At 41.1% G+C, this 18,973-nt stretch overlaps 2 protein-coding genes across 2 annotated transcripts; both read right to left on the bottom strand.

Moving 5' to 3' along the window:
- Positions 1-62: 62 nt before the first annotated feature.
- fgf2 (fibroblast growth factor 2) lies at positions 63-12,774 on the bottom strand. The gene is made up of 3 exons (XM_014212026.2): positions 12,076-12,774; positions 9,375-9,478; positions 63-784 (listed from the first exon to the last, which is right to left on the bottom strand). The coding sequence occupies exons 1-3, from the start codon at positions 12,251-12,253 to the stop codon at positions 599-601; spliced, it is 468 nt and encodes a 155-aa protein (XP_014067501.1). The 5' UTR covers positions 12,254-12,774; the 3' UTR covers positions 63-598.
- Positions 12,132-17,154, bottom strand: LOC106611606 (Bardet-Biedl syndrome 12 protein). Its single transcript, XM_045724972.1, is given in 8 exon segments — positions 12,132-12,595; positions 14,719-14,829; positions 15,042-15,484; positions 15,486-15,683; positions 15,905-15,975; positions 15,977-16,009; positions 16,011-16,253; positions 17,134-17,154. Coding segments are annotated over 8 exon segments (1,350 nt in total). The 3' UTR covers positions 12,132-12,365.
- Positions 17,155-18,973: the final 1,819 nt, after the last annotated feature.

Raw genomic sequence — 18,973 nt, 5'->3', positions numbered from 1 at the left:
AAACTTAACTTTTTAAAGCCCAGAACTACTAAGTGGCATTTCACTTTTGTCTAAAATTATGTATTTCATAATTGTTAAATGAAGAAAAATAAGCAGATTATCAAAGTACAATTTGAAGCAGCCTTAGTCAAACTCACATTTATATAGTTGAATGGCGGAGGTGCATAAAGATGGAGGAATTCAGATATGACGTTTGAGCCCTATCCAGAGTTTTTAAACTACAGCGCGTGACCAATAAATCAGCACAATATACTTTAGTTTTTTTCAAATTGCCGCCGTCTTGGAGCTAGAATTGGTATCATGTATACTGTACTAATTTAAATAGTAATGGAGAGCACTGTACAATACGGTGAACTTAGCATATTAGGTGTTTAAGTACACGGAGGGCCAGCAAAAAATAATATATAAAATACATGGGGGCCGCCAACTTTATGCACCTTCACCATTGATTGAAATGCCTGCCGTTGAAGAACCCAACTACAGGGATGATGATGTCACTGAGGATGAGTGAGCTCTTGTATTTTTCATATCTCGTTTGTTTGTTTGCACTGCAGCCAGGCTGAGTTTTAAAAGATTAGTAAGACAAGGTGAGCTCAGCTCAGCGTCTGGCTGACATGGGGAGAAAGAGAATGGCTTTTTGGCCCGGTCCAGTTTTGGATCCTGACTTGTACTGGCCAGTCCTTTTCAGCGCCACATACATGTCAGGGTACTTCCGTGAGCGGTAGGTGTTGTAGTTGTTACTCTCCAGCCTCTCCATGAAGTAGCATTCATCTGTTGTCCGTCTCTGAAGAGAGAGAGAGAACACATTACTTTAATATCTAGAGGTTCATTTAATACACTTGTTGGTCCAGTTGTGTTATTCTTGGATACGCTTGATCCAGTTTCATATTGTATACTGAACCAATGATGAATGTCAATGAAGCACTGTTTGTGTTTGTCTTATGCAATGAAACACAATGGGCCGGTTTCCCAGACCCAGATTAATAAAATCTACTCCTGGATTAAAAGCCATGTTCACTAAGGAATGTCCACCAGTGCCAAGCTTCGGGCAATGATGTTTATTTATAATATTAAACAATAACTCATGTCCTGTACATGGCTTAACCTAGGTCCTAGCTACCAGGGGGGAACATAGGAATACTAATACTTGTAATGTTAACAAAATGTTTAATCAAAGCTCCGTCTCGGTCCTTATGACATTTAATGAAAATAAGACTTAATGTTGACAGCGTTTAATACAGTTGCTCTGTGGAGAAAGAGGAACAGCTTGTAATGTTGACATTTTATTAATGTTGATTCACTCTAAAACACCTCAGACCTCAATACCCCCATTGTTTCAGTGGAGACTCCAGAACAGTCAACTGCTGTTTAATGTCACACACTAATGAAGATATTCTTCAGTAGTTCAACAGAAATTCTGCCAAGCCAAAGAGGTGTGAATTTATTTTTGAAGTAACTTAATTTCAAGTGGACAAATCCGTATTCAGTGTTCAATAATAGATTTCCTGTATAGGTTCTCTCATTATATGAGTATGAATGGGAAAACTCACACTGTTTCCACAATGTGGAAGACCTGATGACATCAATCAAATCTATGTTGCCAGCTGAATTCTCTGCCCATGTCCTATCCAACAAGAGGGGGCCTGTTTTCCATTCAACCATGGCTACCTATAAATGAGAACTGTTATGGCCTTAACTAACCCTACATGGAAGCATTTCCTGGCACTTACAACAGGCATGGGAGAACCCGATAGGAAGTTCAATTCAGAGGTTAGGGAAACAGTAACTGTATTCATTTATATTTAACTCAAATCAATCCCCATGACCTAATATTTTCTAAATATTTTGTATGAATATAGTCTATCCAAACATTGACATATGACAGTGATAGCATGGAAACTTTGCTTAGGATTAGATCTATTATTAAGGGAAAGAGATTTGAGGTGAAAAGAACAATGCATAAGACTGGTGAGTGGGGCTAAGTAAGGACAAATAATAGAATCCCAAACACATAACTTACTTCCAGCAGGCTACAACTAAACTGGAGCTTTCCCTCATCCTGCGAGCAGCTTCTGAGTGATTGACCACATCAGTGACGGTGCAGTGCCTGTAATGTGTCTACCAGTGAGTGCCCAGTGGCTAGCCTGGTTACTCATTAGGAAGTGACAGGAAACACTTCCTGGGGTTTAAATACACTGTGGAGGAGCCCTCTGAACCACAAAACCACATAAGTCAGTCATCACTGCTCACACTTCTACAGTAGTCCTGAAGTACCTCCGTTCACTGCTAACACTCACTTGAAAAAAAAAAGGGGTCCAAAAGTTTTTCTACCAAAAGCCTTTTTATCTGAAGAACACTTTTTGGAAAATGAGGGTTCTTTGTAACAGAGTTTTACCTAGGGCCTTTTTTCATTCTAAAAAAACATTTTGGGAAGACAAAAAAAAGGTTATTTGATGATTCTTTAGACGCCAATAAATATTATTTGGAAGGCAAGAAGTTTTTTTCCCCCCCTTTTAAATAGTGCCTGAGTATTAGTGTTTACATTTTAACATCAGCAGTTTAGCTAATCTGATATGTTTAAAATGGTAGGTATGAGAATGTTTGAAACTATACCTATATTATTGGAATATTTGTGAATGTACACTACATGACCAAAAGTATGTGGACACCTACTCGAACATCTCATTACAAAATAATGGGCATTAATATGGAGTTGGTCCCGCCTTTACTGCTATAACAGCCTACACTCTTCTGGGAAGGCTTTCCACTCAATGTTGAAACATTGCTGCTGAGACTTGCTTCCATTCAGCCACAAGAGCATTAGTGATGTCGGGCACTGATGTTGGGAGATTAGGCCTGGCTCACAGTCGGCGTTCCAATTCATCCCAAATGTGTTTGATGAGGTTGAGGTCAGGGCTCTGTGCAGGCAAGTCAAGTTCTTCCACACCGATCCCGACAAACCATTTCTGTATGGGCCTCGCTTTGTGCACGGGGGCATTGTCATGCTGAAACAGGAAAGGGCCTTCCCCAAACTTTTGTCACAAAGTTGGAAGCACAGAATGTCATTGTGTCAATAATGTAGTGTTAAGATTTATTTTCAACGGAACTAAGGGGCCTAGCCTGAACCATGAAACACAGACCCAGACCATTATTTCTCCTCCACCAAACTTTACAATTGGGACTATGCGTTCGGGCAGTTAGCATTCTCCTGGCATTCGCAAAACCCAGATTAGTCCGTCGGACTGCCTGATGGTGAAGCACGATTCATCACCCCAGAGACGTGTTTCCACTGCTCAGAGTCCAATGGTGGCGAGCTTTACACCACTCCAGCATGGTGATCTTAGGCTTGTGAGCGGCTGCTCGGCCATGGAAACTCATTTCCTAAAGCTCCCGACGAACAGTTGTGCTGACGTTGCTTCCAGAGGCAGTTTGGAACTCGTTAGTGATTGTTGCAACCGAGGACGCGGTTCAGCACTCAGCGGTCCCATTCTGTGAGCTTGTGTGGCCTACCACTTCGTGGCCGAGCCATTGTTGCTCCTAGACATTTCCACTTCACAATAACAGCACTTACAGTTGACCAGGGCAGAAATTTGACAAACTGACTTGTTGGAAAGGTGGCAACCTATGACAGTGCCACTTTGAAAGTCACTAAGCTCTTCAGTAAGGCCATTCTACTGCCAATGTTTGTCTATGAAGATTACATAGCTGTGTGCTCCATTTTAAACACCTGTCAGCAACAGGTATGGTTGATACTTATTTCCCTCATTAAAATGAAAATCAATTTATAACATTTTTGACATGCGTTTTTCTGGATTTTTTTGTTGTTATTCTGTCTCTCACTGTTCAAATAAACCTACCATTAAAATTATAGACCAATCATTTCTTTGTCAGTGGGCAAACGTACAAAATCAGCAGGGGATCAAATACTTTTTCCCCTCACTGTACGTACACTGCCAGTCAAAAATTTTAAAACACCTACTCATTCAAGGGGTTTTCTTTATTTGTACTATTTCTACATTGTAGAATAATAGTCTAGACATCAAAACTATGAAATAACACATGGAATCATGTAGTAACCAAAAAAGTGTTCAAGAAATCATTCAAATCATGTTAAACAAAACAGATTATTCAAATAGCCACCCTTTGCTTTGATGACAGCTTTGCACACTCTTGGCATTCTCTCAACCAGCTTCATGAGGTAGTCACCTGGAATGCTTTTCAATTAACAGGTGTGCCTTCGTAAAAGTTAATTTGTGGAATTTATTTCCTTCTTAATGCATTTGAGCCTATCAGTTGTGTTGTGACAAGGTTGAGGTGGTATACAGAAAATAGCCCTATTTGGTAAAAGACCAAGTCCATATTATGGCAAGAACAGCTCAAATAAGCAAAGAGAAATGACAGTCCATTACTTTCAGACAAATTTAAAGAACTTTGAAAGTTTCTTCAAGTGCAGTTGCAAAAACCATCAAGCGATATGATGATACTGGCTCTCATGAGGACCGCCACAGGAATAGAAGACCCAGAGTTACCTCTGCTGCAGAGGATAAGTTCATTAGAGTTATCAGCCTCAGAAATTGCAGCCCAAATAAATGCTTCAGAGTTCAAGTAACAGACACATCTCAACATCAACTGTTCAGAGTTGACTGTGTGAATCAGGCCTTCATGGTCAAATTGCAGCAAAGAAGCCACAACTAAAGGATACCAATAATAAGAAGAGACCTGCTTGGACCAAGAAATACGAGATATAGACAATAGACCGGTGGAAATTTGTCCTTTGGTCTGGAGTCCAAATTGGAGATTTTTGGTTCCAACCGCCATGTCTTTGTGAGACGCGGTGTAGGTGAACGAATGATCTCTGCATGTGTATTTCCCACCGTAAAGTATGGAGGAGGAGGTGTTATGATATGGGGGGTGCTTTATTTAGAAATCAAGGCACACTTAACCAGCATGGCTACCACAGCATTCTGCAGCTATACGCCATCCTATCTGGTTTGGGCTTAGTAGGAAAATCACTTGTTTTTCAACAGGACAATGACCCAACACATCTCCAGGCTGTGTAAGGGTTATTTTACCAAGAAGGAGAGTGATTGAGTGCTGCATCAGATGACCTGGCCTCCACAATCCCCCGACCTCAACCAAATTGAGATTGTTTGGGATGAGTCCGAATGCAGAGTGAAGGAAAAGCAGCCAACAAGTGCTCAGCATGTGGGAACTCCTTCAAGACTGTTGGAAAAGCATTCCAGGTGAAGCTGGTTGAGAGAATGCCAAGAGTGTGCAAAGCTGTCATCAAGGCAGCTTTAACACTTTTTTGGTTACTACATGATTCCATGTGTGTTATTTCATAGTTTGGATGTCTTCACTATTATTCTACAATGTAGGAAATAGTAAAAATAAAGAAAAACCCTTGAATGAGTAGGTGTTCTAAAACGTTTGTTTTAAGTATTAAGACCCTTTGCTATGAGACTCGAAATTGAGCTCCTATTCCCATTGATCATCCTTGAGATGTTTCTACAACTTGATTGGAGTCCACCTGTGATAAATTCAATTGATTGGACATGATTGGTCCATATAAGGTTGCAGAGTTGACAATGCATGTCAGAGTAAAAACCGAGCCATGACGTCGAAGGAATTATCCTTAGAGCTTGGAGACAGGATTGTGTCGAGGCACAGATCTGGAGAAGGCTACCAAAAAATGTGGCCTCCATCATTCTAAAATGTAAGAAGTTTGGAACCACCAAGACATGTCCTAGAGCTGGTCGCCCGGCCAAACTAAGCAATCGAGGGAGAAGGGTCTTGGTCAGGGAGGTGACCAAGAACCCGAGCTACAGAATTTCTCTGTGGAGATGGGAGAACCTTCCAGAAGAATAGCCATCTCTGCAGCACTCCACAAATCAGGCCTTTATGGTAGAGTGGCCAGACGGAAGCCACTCCTCAGTAAAAGGCACATGACAGCCCGCTTGGAGTTGACCATAAGGCACCAAAAGGACTCTCAGACCATGAGAAACACGATTCTCTAGTCTGATGAAACCAAGATTGAACTGTTTGGCCTGAATGCCAAGTGTCACGTCTGGGAGACTAGTCAGGATTGAGGGAAAGCAGAACGGAGCAAAGTACAGAGAGATTCTTGATAAACACCTGCTCCAGAGTGCTCAGGACCTCAAATTGGGGTGAAGGTTCACCTTCTAACAGGACAATGACCCTCAGCACACAGGCAAGACAATGCAGGAGTAGCTTTGGGACAAGTCTCTGAATGTCCTTGAATGGCCCAGCAAGAGCCCGGACTCGAACATCTCTGGATAGACCTGAAAATACCTGTGAAGCGACGCTCCCCATCCAACCTCACAGAGCTTGAGAATATCTGCAGAGAAGAATGGGAGAAACTCCCCAAAAACAGGTGTGCCAAGCTTGTAGTGTCATACCCAAGAAGACTCGAGGCTGTAATCGCTGCTAAAGGTGCTTCAACAAAGTACTGAGTAAAGGATCTGAATACGTATGTAAATGTGATATTTCAAAAAATACATGTTTTATAGCTTTGCAAAAATGTCTAAAAACCTGTTTTTACTTCATCATTATGGGGTATTGTGTTTAGATTGATGAGGGGGAAAACGATTTAATCAATTTTAGAATAACGCTGTAACGTAACAAAATCTGGGAAAAGTCAAGTGGTCTGAATACTTTCCAAATGCATTTTACATACAGTACTGACATAGAAATCGTGGCAAAGATATCAACTGTCTTTCAAATTAATATTTGTGATTTTATTGAGCAGAGAGTAGAAGGGAGTCTGAGTGAACCAACAGTGTATTGTATTGTACACAGCAAATTGGCCGGTCCTACCTAGTTTTTTTCAGTGTAACATTTCTAGTGATTCTGGAGTTAAATTAACACTCGTTGACTCAGTGGTGTTAAAGAACTCCAGTCTTGGTCTTAATAAGCAGAGTTAAGTGTGAGAGTAAATCACTCAAAACCATGCCCATCATTATCATATTTCCCAGCATGCTCTATTCCAGGTTGATTTTCAGAATTGTTTGTTTCAATTTCTGTGTTTTTGTATTGATTGGTTGATTAATGTTATTCTACACAAAGATAAATAATATTTGCTGGAAAACGAGAGAGTTATAATTGGTATACACCAGAGGTGCAGAGGCCGATACATAAACCTCAAAGTGCTGAAGAGCCTGTACCAAAGCAAGCGTCGCCTTCTCGTTAGTCCTTCTCATTAGTAGTGTTTTTGATATGAGGCCAATTTCTTTGAAAAGTACCCCACAGGGTGCTCAACATTGTTATCGTCTTTCTCTCGGAGCACAGCCCCTGCACCTACACCAGTGTACAGACAAATGGACGCTGGAAATCCGGAGCAAGCAGATAGCACCGGAGCAGAGACCAAAAGGGTCTTTGTCTTCTCAAAAGCCTCCTGACAGTCGGGGCTCCAACAGAAAACGACTTTCGGACTGGTCAAATTTGTAAGTGGCGCAACAACCTTGGCAAAGTTCTTGCAAAAAGCCTGGTCATAGCCAGCCATTCCCAAGAATCAGCACAGTTCCTGGCAAGAAGCTGGCACTGGGAAGTTATTGATGGACTCCACTTTTACCAGGACTGGTCGGACTTTCCCTTGCCCCACCACCTTCCCAAGATATTTAACTGTTGCTCAGACAATTTTGCTCTTTGACAGGATAACTGTCAGGTTGGCAGCTGCAAAACGCCTGAACAGACTCAATATCCTGAAGGTGCTGGGGCCTGCCAATATTCCTTCAGCAGATCCAACTTGCTAACGTATTTAGCAGCGCCAACACGGTCCACACGTCGACCCTGAGCAAAGGGTACGAGTCCGACTTTGTAACAGCGTGGAGTTTCCGAAAATCAGAACAAAACCGCAGGACCCATCTGCCTTAGGTACTAATACACAGGGCAAACTCCACGGACTTACGATATTGTGCAATGCCGTGCTCAAGAATATACTGTACCTCACTGCGGAGTTTCTCTCTCTTTTCAGGGTTCACTCGATAGGCATCTACTTTTACTTCACTACATTCCTAGAGAAAATATTGTACTTTTTACTCCATACATTTTCCCTGAAATCCAAAAGTACTTGTTATATTTTGCAGGACAGGTAAATGGTCCAATTCACACACTTATCAACAGAATATCCCTGGTCATCCCTACTGCCACTGGCAGACTCACTAAACACACAAGTGTTGGTGCCCCTGGCTATCCGTAAACTTAAAAAAAATAAGAAAATGGTGCCGTCTGGTTTGCTTAATATAAGGAATTTGAAATAATCAAATGTTTGATACTTAAGTATATTTTAGCAATTACATGTACTTTTGATACTTAAGTATATTTTAAACCAAATACTTTTAGACTTTTACTCAAGTAGTATTTTACTAGGTGACTTTTACTTTTAGTTGAGGAATTTTCTATTAAGGCATCTTTACTTTTACTCAAGTATGACAATTGGGTACTTTTTCCACCACTACTGAGTTGGCACATTGAGAAAAAACCCTGATATTCTAAAAGCAGTGCAACAATGTCACCTTTTTTCACCGGAGACAAGTGTGTCAAAAAGACAGAATCTCTAAATTACTCAGCCGTCCCACAGACAGGGTGTCTAGGGCTATGATTCTCACTTCGGGTGCGAGAGGTCCCGGGTTCAAATTCCTGACTAACCCCTATTTTGTTACGTTCCCCAGTAAGAAAACCAACAATTGTTGCTCAAACAGAAAAGAGAACTAACGAAGAGTCATTGACAAAAACTAAAACAAAAGACACTCATGGGGGTATCCACTAAAAGTTGACTAGCAACCTAAAGACCAATCGTGAGTGCCCACTAAATTTGCCCAAGAACAGGCTAACAATAAAACCCACACCAAGCTTAAAGACAGGAAGCAAACCGAAAAGTAGAGCAAAACAAAAACAGGGAAGATCAGATAAAGGATTGTTTGTCTAGAAATCAAATCAGAAGCATAAACTAAAAGGTGTTAACCCTCCACATCTGTTACGATAACTGGAACACTGAGCCAGCCACTGTTAAATAGCACCTGGGCCAGCACAAGTGAAACACCTTCCCTCTAACGAGATGGACAAGCTAGCACAGGTGTAACACACTGACTAGTGAGGTGACACCAATCGGTGCGTCCTACGTACTAATGTGCTGAAAGTCCAAGCTCATAACATAAATGGAAAAATCTAAACCTGTAACAGTATGACAACATAATATTTGCTTTCAGCATAACTTAATTAAAACCCTTTATCTAAGGCATGATACTGTCCCTGTTATAGTAAAGCATGAGTTGTTGACCATGACAATATCAAAGCAAATGGAATGTAGTTTCCTTGTGAACGGTGCTGCTCAAAGGAAGGTGAGGCTCACTCACCGTTCCAAACAGTCTTCCATCTCCATTCATGGCCAGATAACGGTTGGCTGAGACCCCTTTGATCACTACCTCCCCTACTGAGGTCGCCTGGAGTTGAAGCTTGACTGAGGAGAGGAAAATGTTTTAGTGTCACAGTGAACTCCATTTATTCGAAACTGAACAATCAGTCAATTGAAATAAATTCATTAGGCCTTAATCTATGGATTTCACAACTAGGCAGGGGCGCAGCCATGGTAGCCAGGACCTGCCAATTAGAATGAGTTTTTCCCCACAAAAGAGCTTTATTACAGACAGAAATACTCCTCAGTTTTATCAGCTGTTCGGGTGGCTGGTTTCAGACGATCCCGTAGATGAAGAAGCCGGATGTGGAGGTCCTGGGCTGGTGTAGCTACACGTGGTCTGCGGTTATGAGGCCGGTTGGACATACTGCCAAATTCTCAAAAACGACGTTGGTGGCGGCTTATGGTAACGAAATTAACATTCAATTCTCTGGCAACAGCTCTGGTGGACGTTCCTGCAGTCAGCATGCCAAATGCACGCTCCCTCAAAACTTGAAAACGTCTGTGGCATTGTGTTGAGTGGCCTTTCATTGTCCCCAGTCGAAGGTGCACCTGTATAATGATCATGCTGTTTAATCAGCTTCTTGACATGCCACACCTGTCAGGTGGATGGATTATCTTGGAAAAGGATACATTCTTACTAACAGGGATGTAAATAAGTTTGTGCACAAAATTTGGGAGAAATAAGCTTTTTGTGCATATGGAACATTTCTGGGATCTTTTATTTCAGTTTACGAAACATGGGACCAACACTTTACATGTTGCATTTATATTTTGTTCAGTATAGAATAGATGTTATACACTGAGTGTACAAAACATGAAGAACACCTGCTCTTTACATGACAGACTGACCAGGTGATAACTATGATCCATTATTGATGTCACTTGTTAAATCCACTTCAATCAGTGTAGATGAAGGAGAGGAGACAGGTTAAATAAGTATTTTTAAACCTTAAGACATAGATTGCGTATGTGTGCCATTCAGAGGGTGAATAGGCAAGACAAAATATTTAAGTGCCTTTGAACGGGGTATGGTAGTACGTGCCAGGCGCAGCGGTTTGTGCCAAGAACTGCAACATTACTGTGTTTTTCACGCTCAACAATTTCCCGTGTGTATTAAGAATACTCCACCTCCCAAAGAACATCCAGCCACCTTGACACAATTGTGGGAAGCGTTGGAGTCAACATGGGCCAGCATCCCTGTGGAACGTTTGACACCTTGAAGAGTCCATGCCCTGACAAATTGAGGCTGTTCTGAGGGCAAAAGGGGGTGCAACTCAATATTAGGAAGGTGTTCTTAATGTTTGGTACACTCAGTGTATGTTATTAGTGGTGTTGAAAAGAGACAGATATAGCAGACTTATATATTATATCAGAGGCCCCCAAAAAATATTGAGAAAATATTTTTATAAAACATAAAATAAGCAAGATACTCAAAATATGAAAACTAAATAACGATGTAACAATATTTTTATATTGCATTAAAGGTTTATTGTAAGTCAAGTATTTGGTTGAGTAGAAGCACCCAGATTATAATACTTTTTGTAGAGTCAGATAAGCCTACATGTGCTGTGCCAACGGAGCATATTTCAATAACATATTTATAGCATAGTTCATATATATATATATATATATATATATATATGAGGCATCTGTATGCACTTAGGGTTTGTGTAATGACTAATGTCATGAAGACCCATTCCTCTCTGAATGAACACATAATGAGTAGTTGTTACGTGCAAGGGAGCATGAAAGTTTACTGAACATCTGTGCAATAGGTCTCGTGATCACATATCTGAGTGAAACTTTCTCTTTCAGCCATGGTTAATTCCATCATCCCTTGCTTTAAATCATATGGAGAATGTAAATGGGCACGTCAACAGTGTTCTATTTGAATCAATGGTCATAACAGAAAATGAGGTTCTCTTCCAGTTTAGTTGAAATGGCTAATGTTTGTCTCTCGTCTCCACTCTTAGTAGTGAATTGCTTGTGATTTTGGACAGCTGTTTGAGTGCACCTGTTCCACGTCCCATCCCTTATCACCCAAGGATCTACTGAGCAGTGCTTCCTGTGATGAAAACCCCCTCTTCGACATGGGCCCCTTCTCCTCCTACCAATTACTGATGCAATCTGAGATGTGGTTTAAATGGGTCAAGGGCAAGCCTTACATATTACTTGTTGCATGTTACATTTAAAGCTAATCAATGACACTCCAATATTATACTGAAGTGATAAAAACACAAACCTAGATCCTCAATTACTATCAATGGTCTTTACTTAAGTGAACTCAAGAGTTGGTCTATGTATTCATACACATTTCACACGAAAGCTATGTCATATTTTATTTCTGGACATTTCAATTGCAAGTGACGTAATAGCAGTGACTTTTTAATGTATGGCAGTGTTACACACCCAGGTGACTTGAATGAGATCAAAATATACACTTACCACATTCATGAAAGCACTTGCAAAGGCTAATGTACAAGAACTAGACAAACTGATTTGATTTGAATGTTGGAGAAGCCATAAACGCGTGCAGTTAAATTCACTTTAGTCCTCGATGATTTCCCGGTTACTTCACTGTCGCCCTTATAAAGCATAAAGAAGCTTTGTCTGCCATGCAATGGACTGGAACCACTTACTGTGGGGGTCGTTCTTCTCTCGGATCCCGTCCACGCTTCCATTAGAGTTTATTCTCAAGAAGTAGCCCCCGTTTTTACAGTACAGCCTCTTGGGATCCTTAAAGTTTCCTGGAGGGAAGCCGCCACTGCCTCCATCTTCAGGTGTGGCGGGTAGAGTGGTGATTTCTCCTGTGGCCATCTCTTCCCTTTTTCCCTGCTGCTGCTGTGTGTTCGCAGTGCAGCAGCCCCGCGGTGGCCTCACGCTAACTGCTGTTCCCTCCCTCCTCCAGTAAGCCTCACAGAGCCTGATTTTAGTTAACCACCAGGGTCAGATAGTTTGTTTGAGAACCCCCCCCCTCTGGTGCAGCATGCCCTCTACTCCCAAGCCGAGAGGAAATGAAGCGCGAACAACACTTGGAAAGGTGCTTGTTTTCCTTGACGGCAAGGTCCACCCCTCTCTGGCCTCTTCTTGTTCCTTTAATAAGAAAGCCTAAGAGTTGATATTCGAAGGTAGTTTGAATGGAGATTTGTGTGTTCCCCCCTCCATAGTCTTCTTCCTCCACTCTGAAATGTTTATAGCAGGGCAGCTGGCTGAAATCTGGATAGGCTTCCCCTGTGGGCCTCAGTTAACATGCGCCCTCCAATGCGAGTACAGACACACCGACACTTGCACAAGCCCACTTTGACGTTCTAACTGAACCAGCCAACCCTACACAGCACTAGCAGAGAAAAGACTGGGCTTACTGACAGACCTGCGTCATAAAAGACCCTGGGCTGGTGCAACCTGAGACCAGTAGAGGCTTCAGCTTAGCCCCACAGCTTGGAAGAACTTTTGAGCAGAATCAGTGATTCTGTGCTATGCTATTGAAGAACAACAACAAAAATGCAGCAGAAAGTACAACAGAGTAAATTACAATGGCTTGTCTAATTTAACGAAAGGAAATTGACTATTTGAATGGCCCTTTCAAACAGAAACTCTGCATTAAGTCGTGAATTGCATAAAAGCTGTTTCTATAAAGTATGCCATTTAGATATTTTGTCTAATAAATTTTAACCTGAGTCAAAGCCATGAATGTCTGTTTTCAAAGTAACCACTGGACAGACTACAAAGAACAGAGCTTCACACATCTAAAACTCAGATTATGGTTGATAATATCACCGTAATTGGATGCATGCATATCAATGAAAAATGGAACCACAGCCAGACAACAATGACTCAGCACAAAATAATACTTCCTGTTCACTTGACTATCCTCACCCGGACTGATGATAATTTTAGAATCATACTGAGTTGAAACAGTAGGTCGTGTGTGGGCTTTGTGTGCCATGGACATCATTTTCAGACAGTACTTCAAATTAAAATCCTTTCATCTAATTCCAGGTACACTGTCTAACTCTGTTTGCCATGACGAAGTATTGGGCCTTGGATTCCTCCGAACACTCATCAAATGTAAGTTGGGTTGTGAGCAGACATAAAAATAAATAAAAATGTGTCTAGTTTGACCTTCAAAACGTGTCCCTAGTTTGACCTTCAAAATGTGTCACTAGTTTGGTCTTACCCATTTCCTTCTCAGTTGTCATTGGTCATCATCACACCCCAACCAATTCACAGAAACACAACCACTGAGTGATGCTACAGTTAAAATAGCTTAGATTCCAAAATACAGCCATCACAGACTGTTAGAATATGACCAATGGAAATAAATATGGTAAGTTCTAGATCATAATTAAGTTAATTGTTACATAAAAACAAGGCAGCTTCTGGGACCTAGTGAGAAATGTTGATATTTCTTTAACCTTTTTAGCAGGGTTTTGGATTAGTCAGACCTGAGAGAGACATTTACTTTGTCTAGGAAATTTCCTTTTCTGCAAACTCTTCCTATGTTATGACAAACAGGACCAAGCAAGTCATGAAACCATGCCCTGTTGGCTGGGACTTAGGCAGTGTCCAAAGTTGAGACACATAGGAAGCAAATCGAGACTCAGGTAAACACTGACAAAAAAAATGACATTTTCCTTTGGCCCATCAGTGACACTTAAACAGTACATTATTCATTGGGTTTTAGAAGATGAGCTCATCTTTGAAGTAGCCTGTTACATGTCATTGGTGGCAAGATGTTAAAGGGTCGACACTGGACTCTCGTGTTTAATCTTCCATGTTGAATACTGTGAGCATCACCTCAATAGCCTATAATGCTCACTTTGTAGTCAGTGATGAGGTTGATAAAATGATGTCACACATTCTATGCTTGTTCTGTAACTTTGGCTCTGGGTGGACTATATCATATAAATTGTCCATGAGGTGTGATGTGAGACGATCAACATGTAAATCTAGGATGGGATTAATCATGAAAACATTTACTGAGCTCAACACACACAAGGAAAACATGAAGTGACATAGCGCAATGTTCATATCCTTTGTCTCCCCCATGTGGTAAACTTCTGCCAAACCAGCTAACAAGCTCTAATAACTTAATATCTCTGAAATCCCAACAGTTTAATTTTTCAGCATATTTGGATTAAAAAAATAAAACATATTATATATGCATTACATTACACTATTTTCAATATTTCAAAAATTATAGTACACAAAACTGTGTTCAATTAAAAACCATCATAGCGCCATAACATTCGATTGCCCTTCCACTTGTTTAGGATCTATACCAGTAATGATCTCTGTCTGCAACACAAGGAAGACAAAATCCAGGGCTTTCCTCCATGCTTCCAACTTCAACGTCACATTGTCATAGACTTTCCCAGCACTGTGCTTCATATCTTGGGACATCAAACCATCTTCGGTGTCATCTCTCAGTAACAGTCTTGAGAAATTAGCATCTAGAGATAATCCTCAATTCAAATCTTTCAGCTGCTAATTGATTGTAGTCCAAGCGCCATGAGTTCAAGCACGTCAGTCCTGTATGGGTTTCCTGCTCTTCCTTGTTAATCTTGTGGGACAGAGGCTCCATCTTTTCCTGTTGTTTACTCACCATTATCTTCAATGTGTTTTTGAAGGTGATAGACGCAAGATTCCGGAGAAGATTCCTGTCTTTCATTGTGTGGTGTATAGACGATATTCACAATGCCAGAACCAGTCAAGGCCTGCAGCTTGCCGTGCACAGAGCTTGTGAGGACCACTGTGACCAGCGCATTGCAATCAGCAAAAATGTTCACAGCCATTGATGCTCTCCTTCCATTGCCACTGCAGTCTCTCCACATGGAGACTTCTACTTCGGTGCCGACGCAGTGCTTACTCAGTTGTGTGGCATAGGTGACAGGGACAGCTCCTGTTGTTTCTGAAAAGTCCTTCAAAATGGCAGGCTTCACCCTGTCAACCACAAGTATACAGTGTCTTAAGCAGTGCTGGGTTAGTCTTTCACTTGCCTCACCATTGACCAAAACTAGATTCACATTGTTTTTCAACAGAGTTGTTAACTTTGTTTTGCCAATCATCTTCTTTGCTGAGACTGTTCAAGTCCAACTTGTCAATCATATGGCTGATGTCAGTTTTATTATTGAAACCAAGATGGCGGTATTTTTCACAGAGATCTCTATTAATGAGAACAACTTGCCACCTCTGCTCTTTCATGTGATGAACAAGGGAAGACTGCTCTGCAGAAAGCAGAATAGGGCTCCTGAGTGGCGCAGCGGTCTAAGGCACTGCATCTCAGTGCTAGAGGTGTCACTACAGACCCTGGTTCGATTCCAGGCTGTATCACAACCGGCCGTGATTGGGAGTCCCATAGAGCGGAGCACAATTGGCCCAGCGTTGTCCGTGTTAGGGTCGTCATTGTAAATAAGAATTTGTTTTTAACTGACTTGCCTAGTTCATCTTTTTTTTCTTTTTTTTTACATTTATTTAACGCAACCTGGTAAAACACATGAATGGTCATCTGACCAGCCTGCTAGAGTGCATGTTACCAGATTTTTTTACATCAAATGTTCTACAGCTGTCACCACTTCCATTGTTCTTTGACTATCCTGCTGGCCTCAACCACTAAGCTCATTGCATCCACACATCCATGATTCACAGCTTCAGCGAGGTGAGGAATATCAACTCCTTTAGAATTCTCTGCTTGTGAAAATAACCCTAGTGTGGTGAGCTCATCAGCTTTATCATATCCACAAAAATGTCTGCTTTGAGTGAGTTGTATTCTGCTTTGTTTCTTGTTGTCAAAGGCCCCACAGAGCTTGTCACTATTCTATGACTGGACAAAGGTGAAGGGACCACGACAGGTTTCTATAACAGTGTCTATGGAGAACCCTGAAATACTGATGTGCCACTATAAGAAGCAACCGCTCTAACATCTTCAATCGACACACTGTTTGACCTGCAGACGGCCCAACATACAGTGGATTCGGAAAGTATTCAGACCCCTTGACTTTTTACACATTTTATTGCGTTACAACCTTGTTCTAAAATGGATTACATCATTTTTTCCTCAATAATCTAGACACAATACCCCATAATGACAATGCAAAAAAAAAAAAAAAATATCACTGTATTTGGGGAGTTTCTCCCATTCTTCTCTGCAGATATTCTCAAGCTCTACCAGGTTGGATGGGGAGCGTCGCTGCACAGCTATTTTCAGGTCTATCCATAGACGTTCGATCAGATTCAAGTCCGGGCTCTGGCTGGGCCACTCAAGGACATCAAGAGACTTGTCCCGAAGCCACTCCTGCGTTGTCGTGGCTGTGTGCTTAGGGTCGATTGCCTGTTGGAAGGTGAACCGTCGCCCCAGTCTGAAGTCCTGCGCAGGTTTTTAATCAAGGATATCTCTGTACTTTGCTCCGTTCATCTTTCCCTCGATCCTGAGTAGTGTTCCAGTCCCTGCTGGCTGGGGTCTGGAGCAGCCATGCTCCAGACCCCAGCCAGAAACAGCAGGCATCCTGTGCCTGAGTGGAAGACCTTCTGGTGAGCTTGGATTGTCTCATTGGCCAGATGACCTATGAAGCAGGTCAGGTTTAAGTGCTCCTTGACGCGGAAACATGTGCACACCAATAACGACTCCCCTGTTGACTCGTCTAAAAACTTCTTTTTTTTATTGGGGCCCAAAAAGGAATGTGTGAAAGCCGCCAAACCTGTGAGCTGCTGCAGTCCATTATGAAGTCTCTGATTAATTACTGTAATTCCCATTTCCTGTAATACCAGTAAGATTGGAATTTGATGTTAGGGTAATTCTGGGGGAAAATAGAACACCCATCCAAACTATTTACCAGAAGGATAATTAATTCCATCAAAATACAGTGAGAGCTACAGCAATGAATACCTTTGGTGTAGCTAGTTCTGCAGTGTAGTTGTCTAGTAGCTAGCTAGTCCTGAATGTGGTGAAGCTTTCCATTGTGCACAGCATAGTCACACACATTGACATCAAACAAAACCCTAAACATCTCGTCTGTCATGAATGTTGAATACAATAATTGTTTTACTTTCTCTGCCGATTGGCCGTGGGATTGGTCCTTCAACTGGTCAATATTTTAGACAAAATATCAACAGGAAAGTCTTATTAAACCCGACTTTCAAACGCGGGTCACTGTGTGTGGCAATCAAGATGTGTTTGGCACGTGCAAAAGATGGAAGTACATGCGCATGCATACTAACTGAAGTCTTGCAGATGTTTACATGGTTTAGCGCATGTGCCAGGTGATCGAAATTGCAATGGCAGTACCAGACCTCTAAAAAGTTGGGTAAATAGAACTTTGCTGTGTATATTTTGGCTCTTAATTCAACCAGCTGAAGCACCAACCATACAGATAACCAGTAGAGTAAGTTCAAAATGTAATTTTATTCAATATTTTGGGTAGTAAGGAAACTTTCCAAGTTTTTACAGTTTTGTTCAGACTGTTTATCAAGAATTAGTATCATAAAACAGGTTTCCATCCAACCTTTTTATGCAAGTAAAGTACATGTCTGATAAAAACATTTGAAGACAGGCCTGGGGCCTGTTGCACAAAACTAGGATAAGGGATTAAGCCAGGATATCTTGGTGATCCTGGCTCAATTGATCCGTAATCCGGTTGCACTAAAGATGGATAGGGGGCAGGAGGATATGTTATGGTATAAATTACCATGGAGATTTATTCTGTGGAGCTAGCCTGCTCCAGACCAGGCTAAATTCCAGGATCTATTTAATCTCATCCCTAATGTCAGTCAGCAGTCACCACAAATGGAAACCAATAGTTATTTCACTGCTCACTATACATTGTTATCACATAACTAGACCCACTGTCATTATTTAAACGTTTGTGATCATTAATTTCAATGATTTTGGATAAAAAATAATTTTTAGATTATGTTGCTATCATTAGATAATTTACAGTTTCCCATAGACTATAAGGCTATATATAAAATGATAGAATATTAGGGCCACAGAGGGGGAAAAAAACACAAGTAATAATATTGTAACCGGTTGTTTTAAAGGAGGACAGTTGTTAAAATGACAGATGTGGGGCATTTCGTGAAATTGTACTTCAGTATGGTTTCATAAACAAAGACATGCTGATGTGCCAGAATATTAAGTATCACATTGTCATAAGTATCAAAACTGTAAAAACAATATGTAGCTTTTCTGCAGAAAGAACCAGCCTCATAAATTTATGACTTTATCCTTTTTCTTCAGTGTGGCCCTAGTACTCTGTCATATAAACAAATACACATTCCATATGAATATAAAAACACAATGTGTAACATTATGTTCCTTTATTGAATAAGGACAAAACAAAGCAGGTAAACCATCAGCTCCTTTCGAAACTGAAGTCACAGTGACTACAAGATGGAAAGCACAGAATCCAAGCATATTATACAAAATGATACATACACATTCAAAGGTCTGTATATAACACACCCTGCATGTCTGCACACTAAAATAAATGCAGGACAAATCCATACACATCAACTGAACAGACAAATGAATGGATGCAG

Source organism: Salmo salar, chromosome ssa09 (genome assembly GCF_905237065.1).
Source record: "Salmo salar chromosome ssa09, Ssal_v3.1, whole genome shotgun sequence".
NCBI lineage: Eukaryota > Metazoa > Chordata > Actinopteri > Salmoniformes > Salmonidae > Salmo > Salmo salar.
Note: the sequence above shows the minus strand (reverse complement) of the source record. Positions and strands in the feature narration are given on the sequence as shown.

Coding starts and splice junctions, on each gene's coding strand:
- fgf2 (XM_014212026.2), bottom strand. CDS start 12,253: ATGGCCACAGGAGAAATCACCACTCTACCCGCCACACCTGAAGATGGA. Junction 9,479..12,075: donor AGAGAAGAACGACCCCCACA/GTAAGTGGTTCC, acceptor TCCTCTCCTCAG/TCAAGCTTCAACTCCAGGCG. Junction 785..9,374: donor ATGGAAGACTGTTTGGAACG/GTGAGTGAGCCT, acceptor CTCTCTCTTCAG/AGACGGACAACAGATGAATG.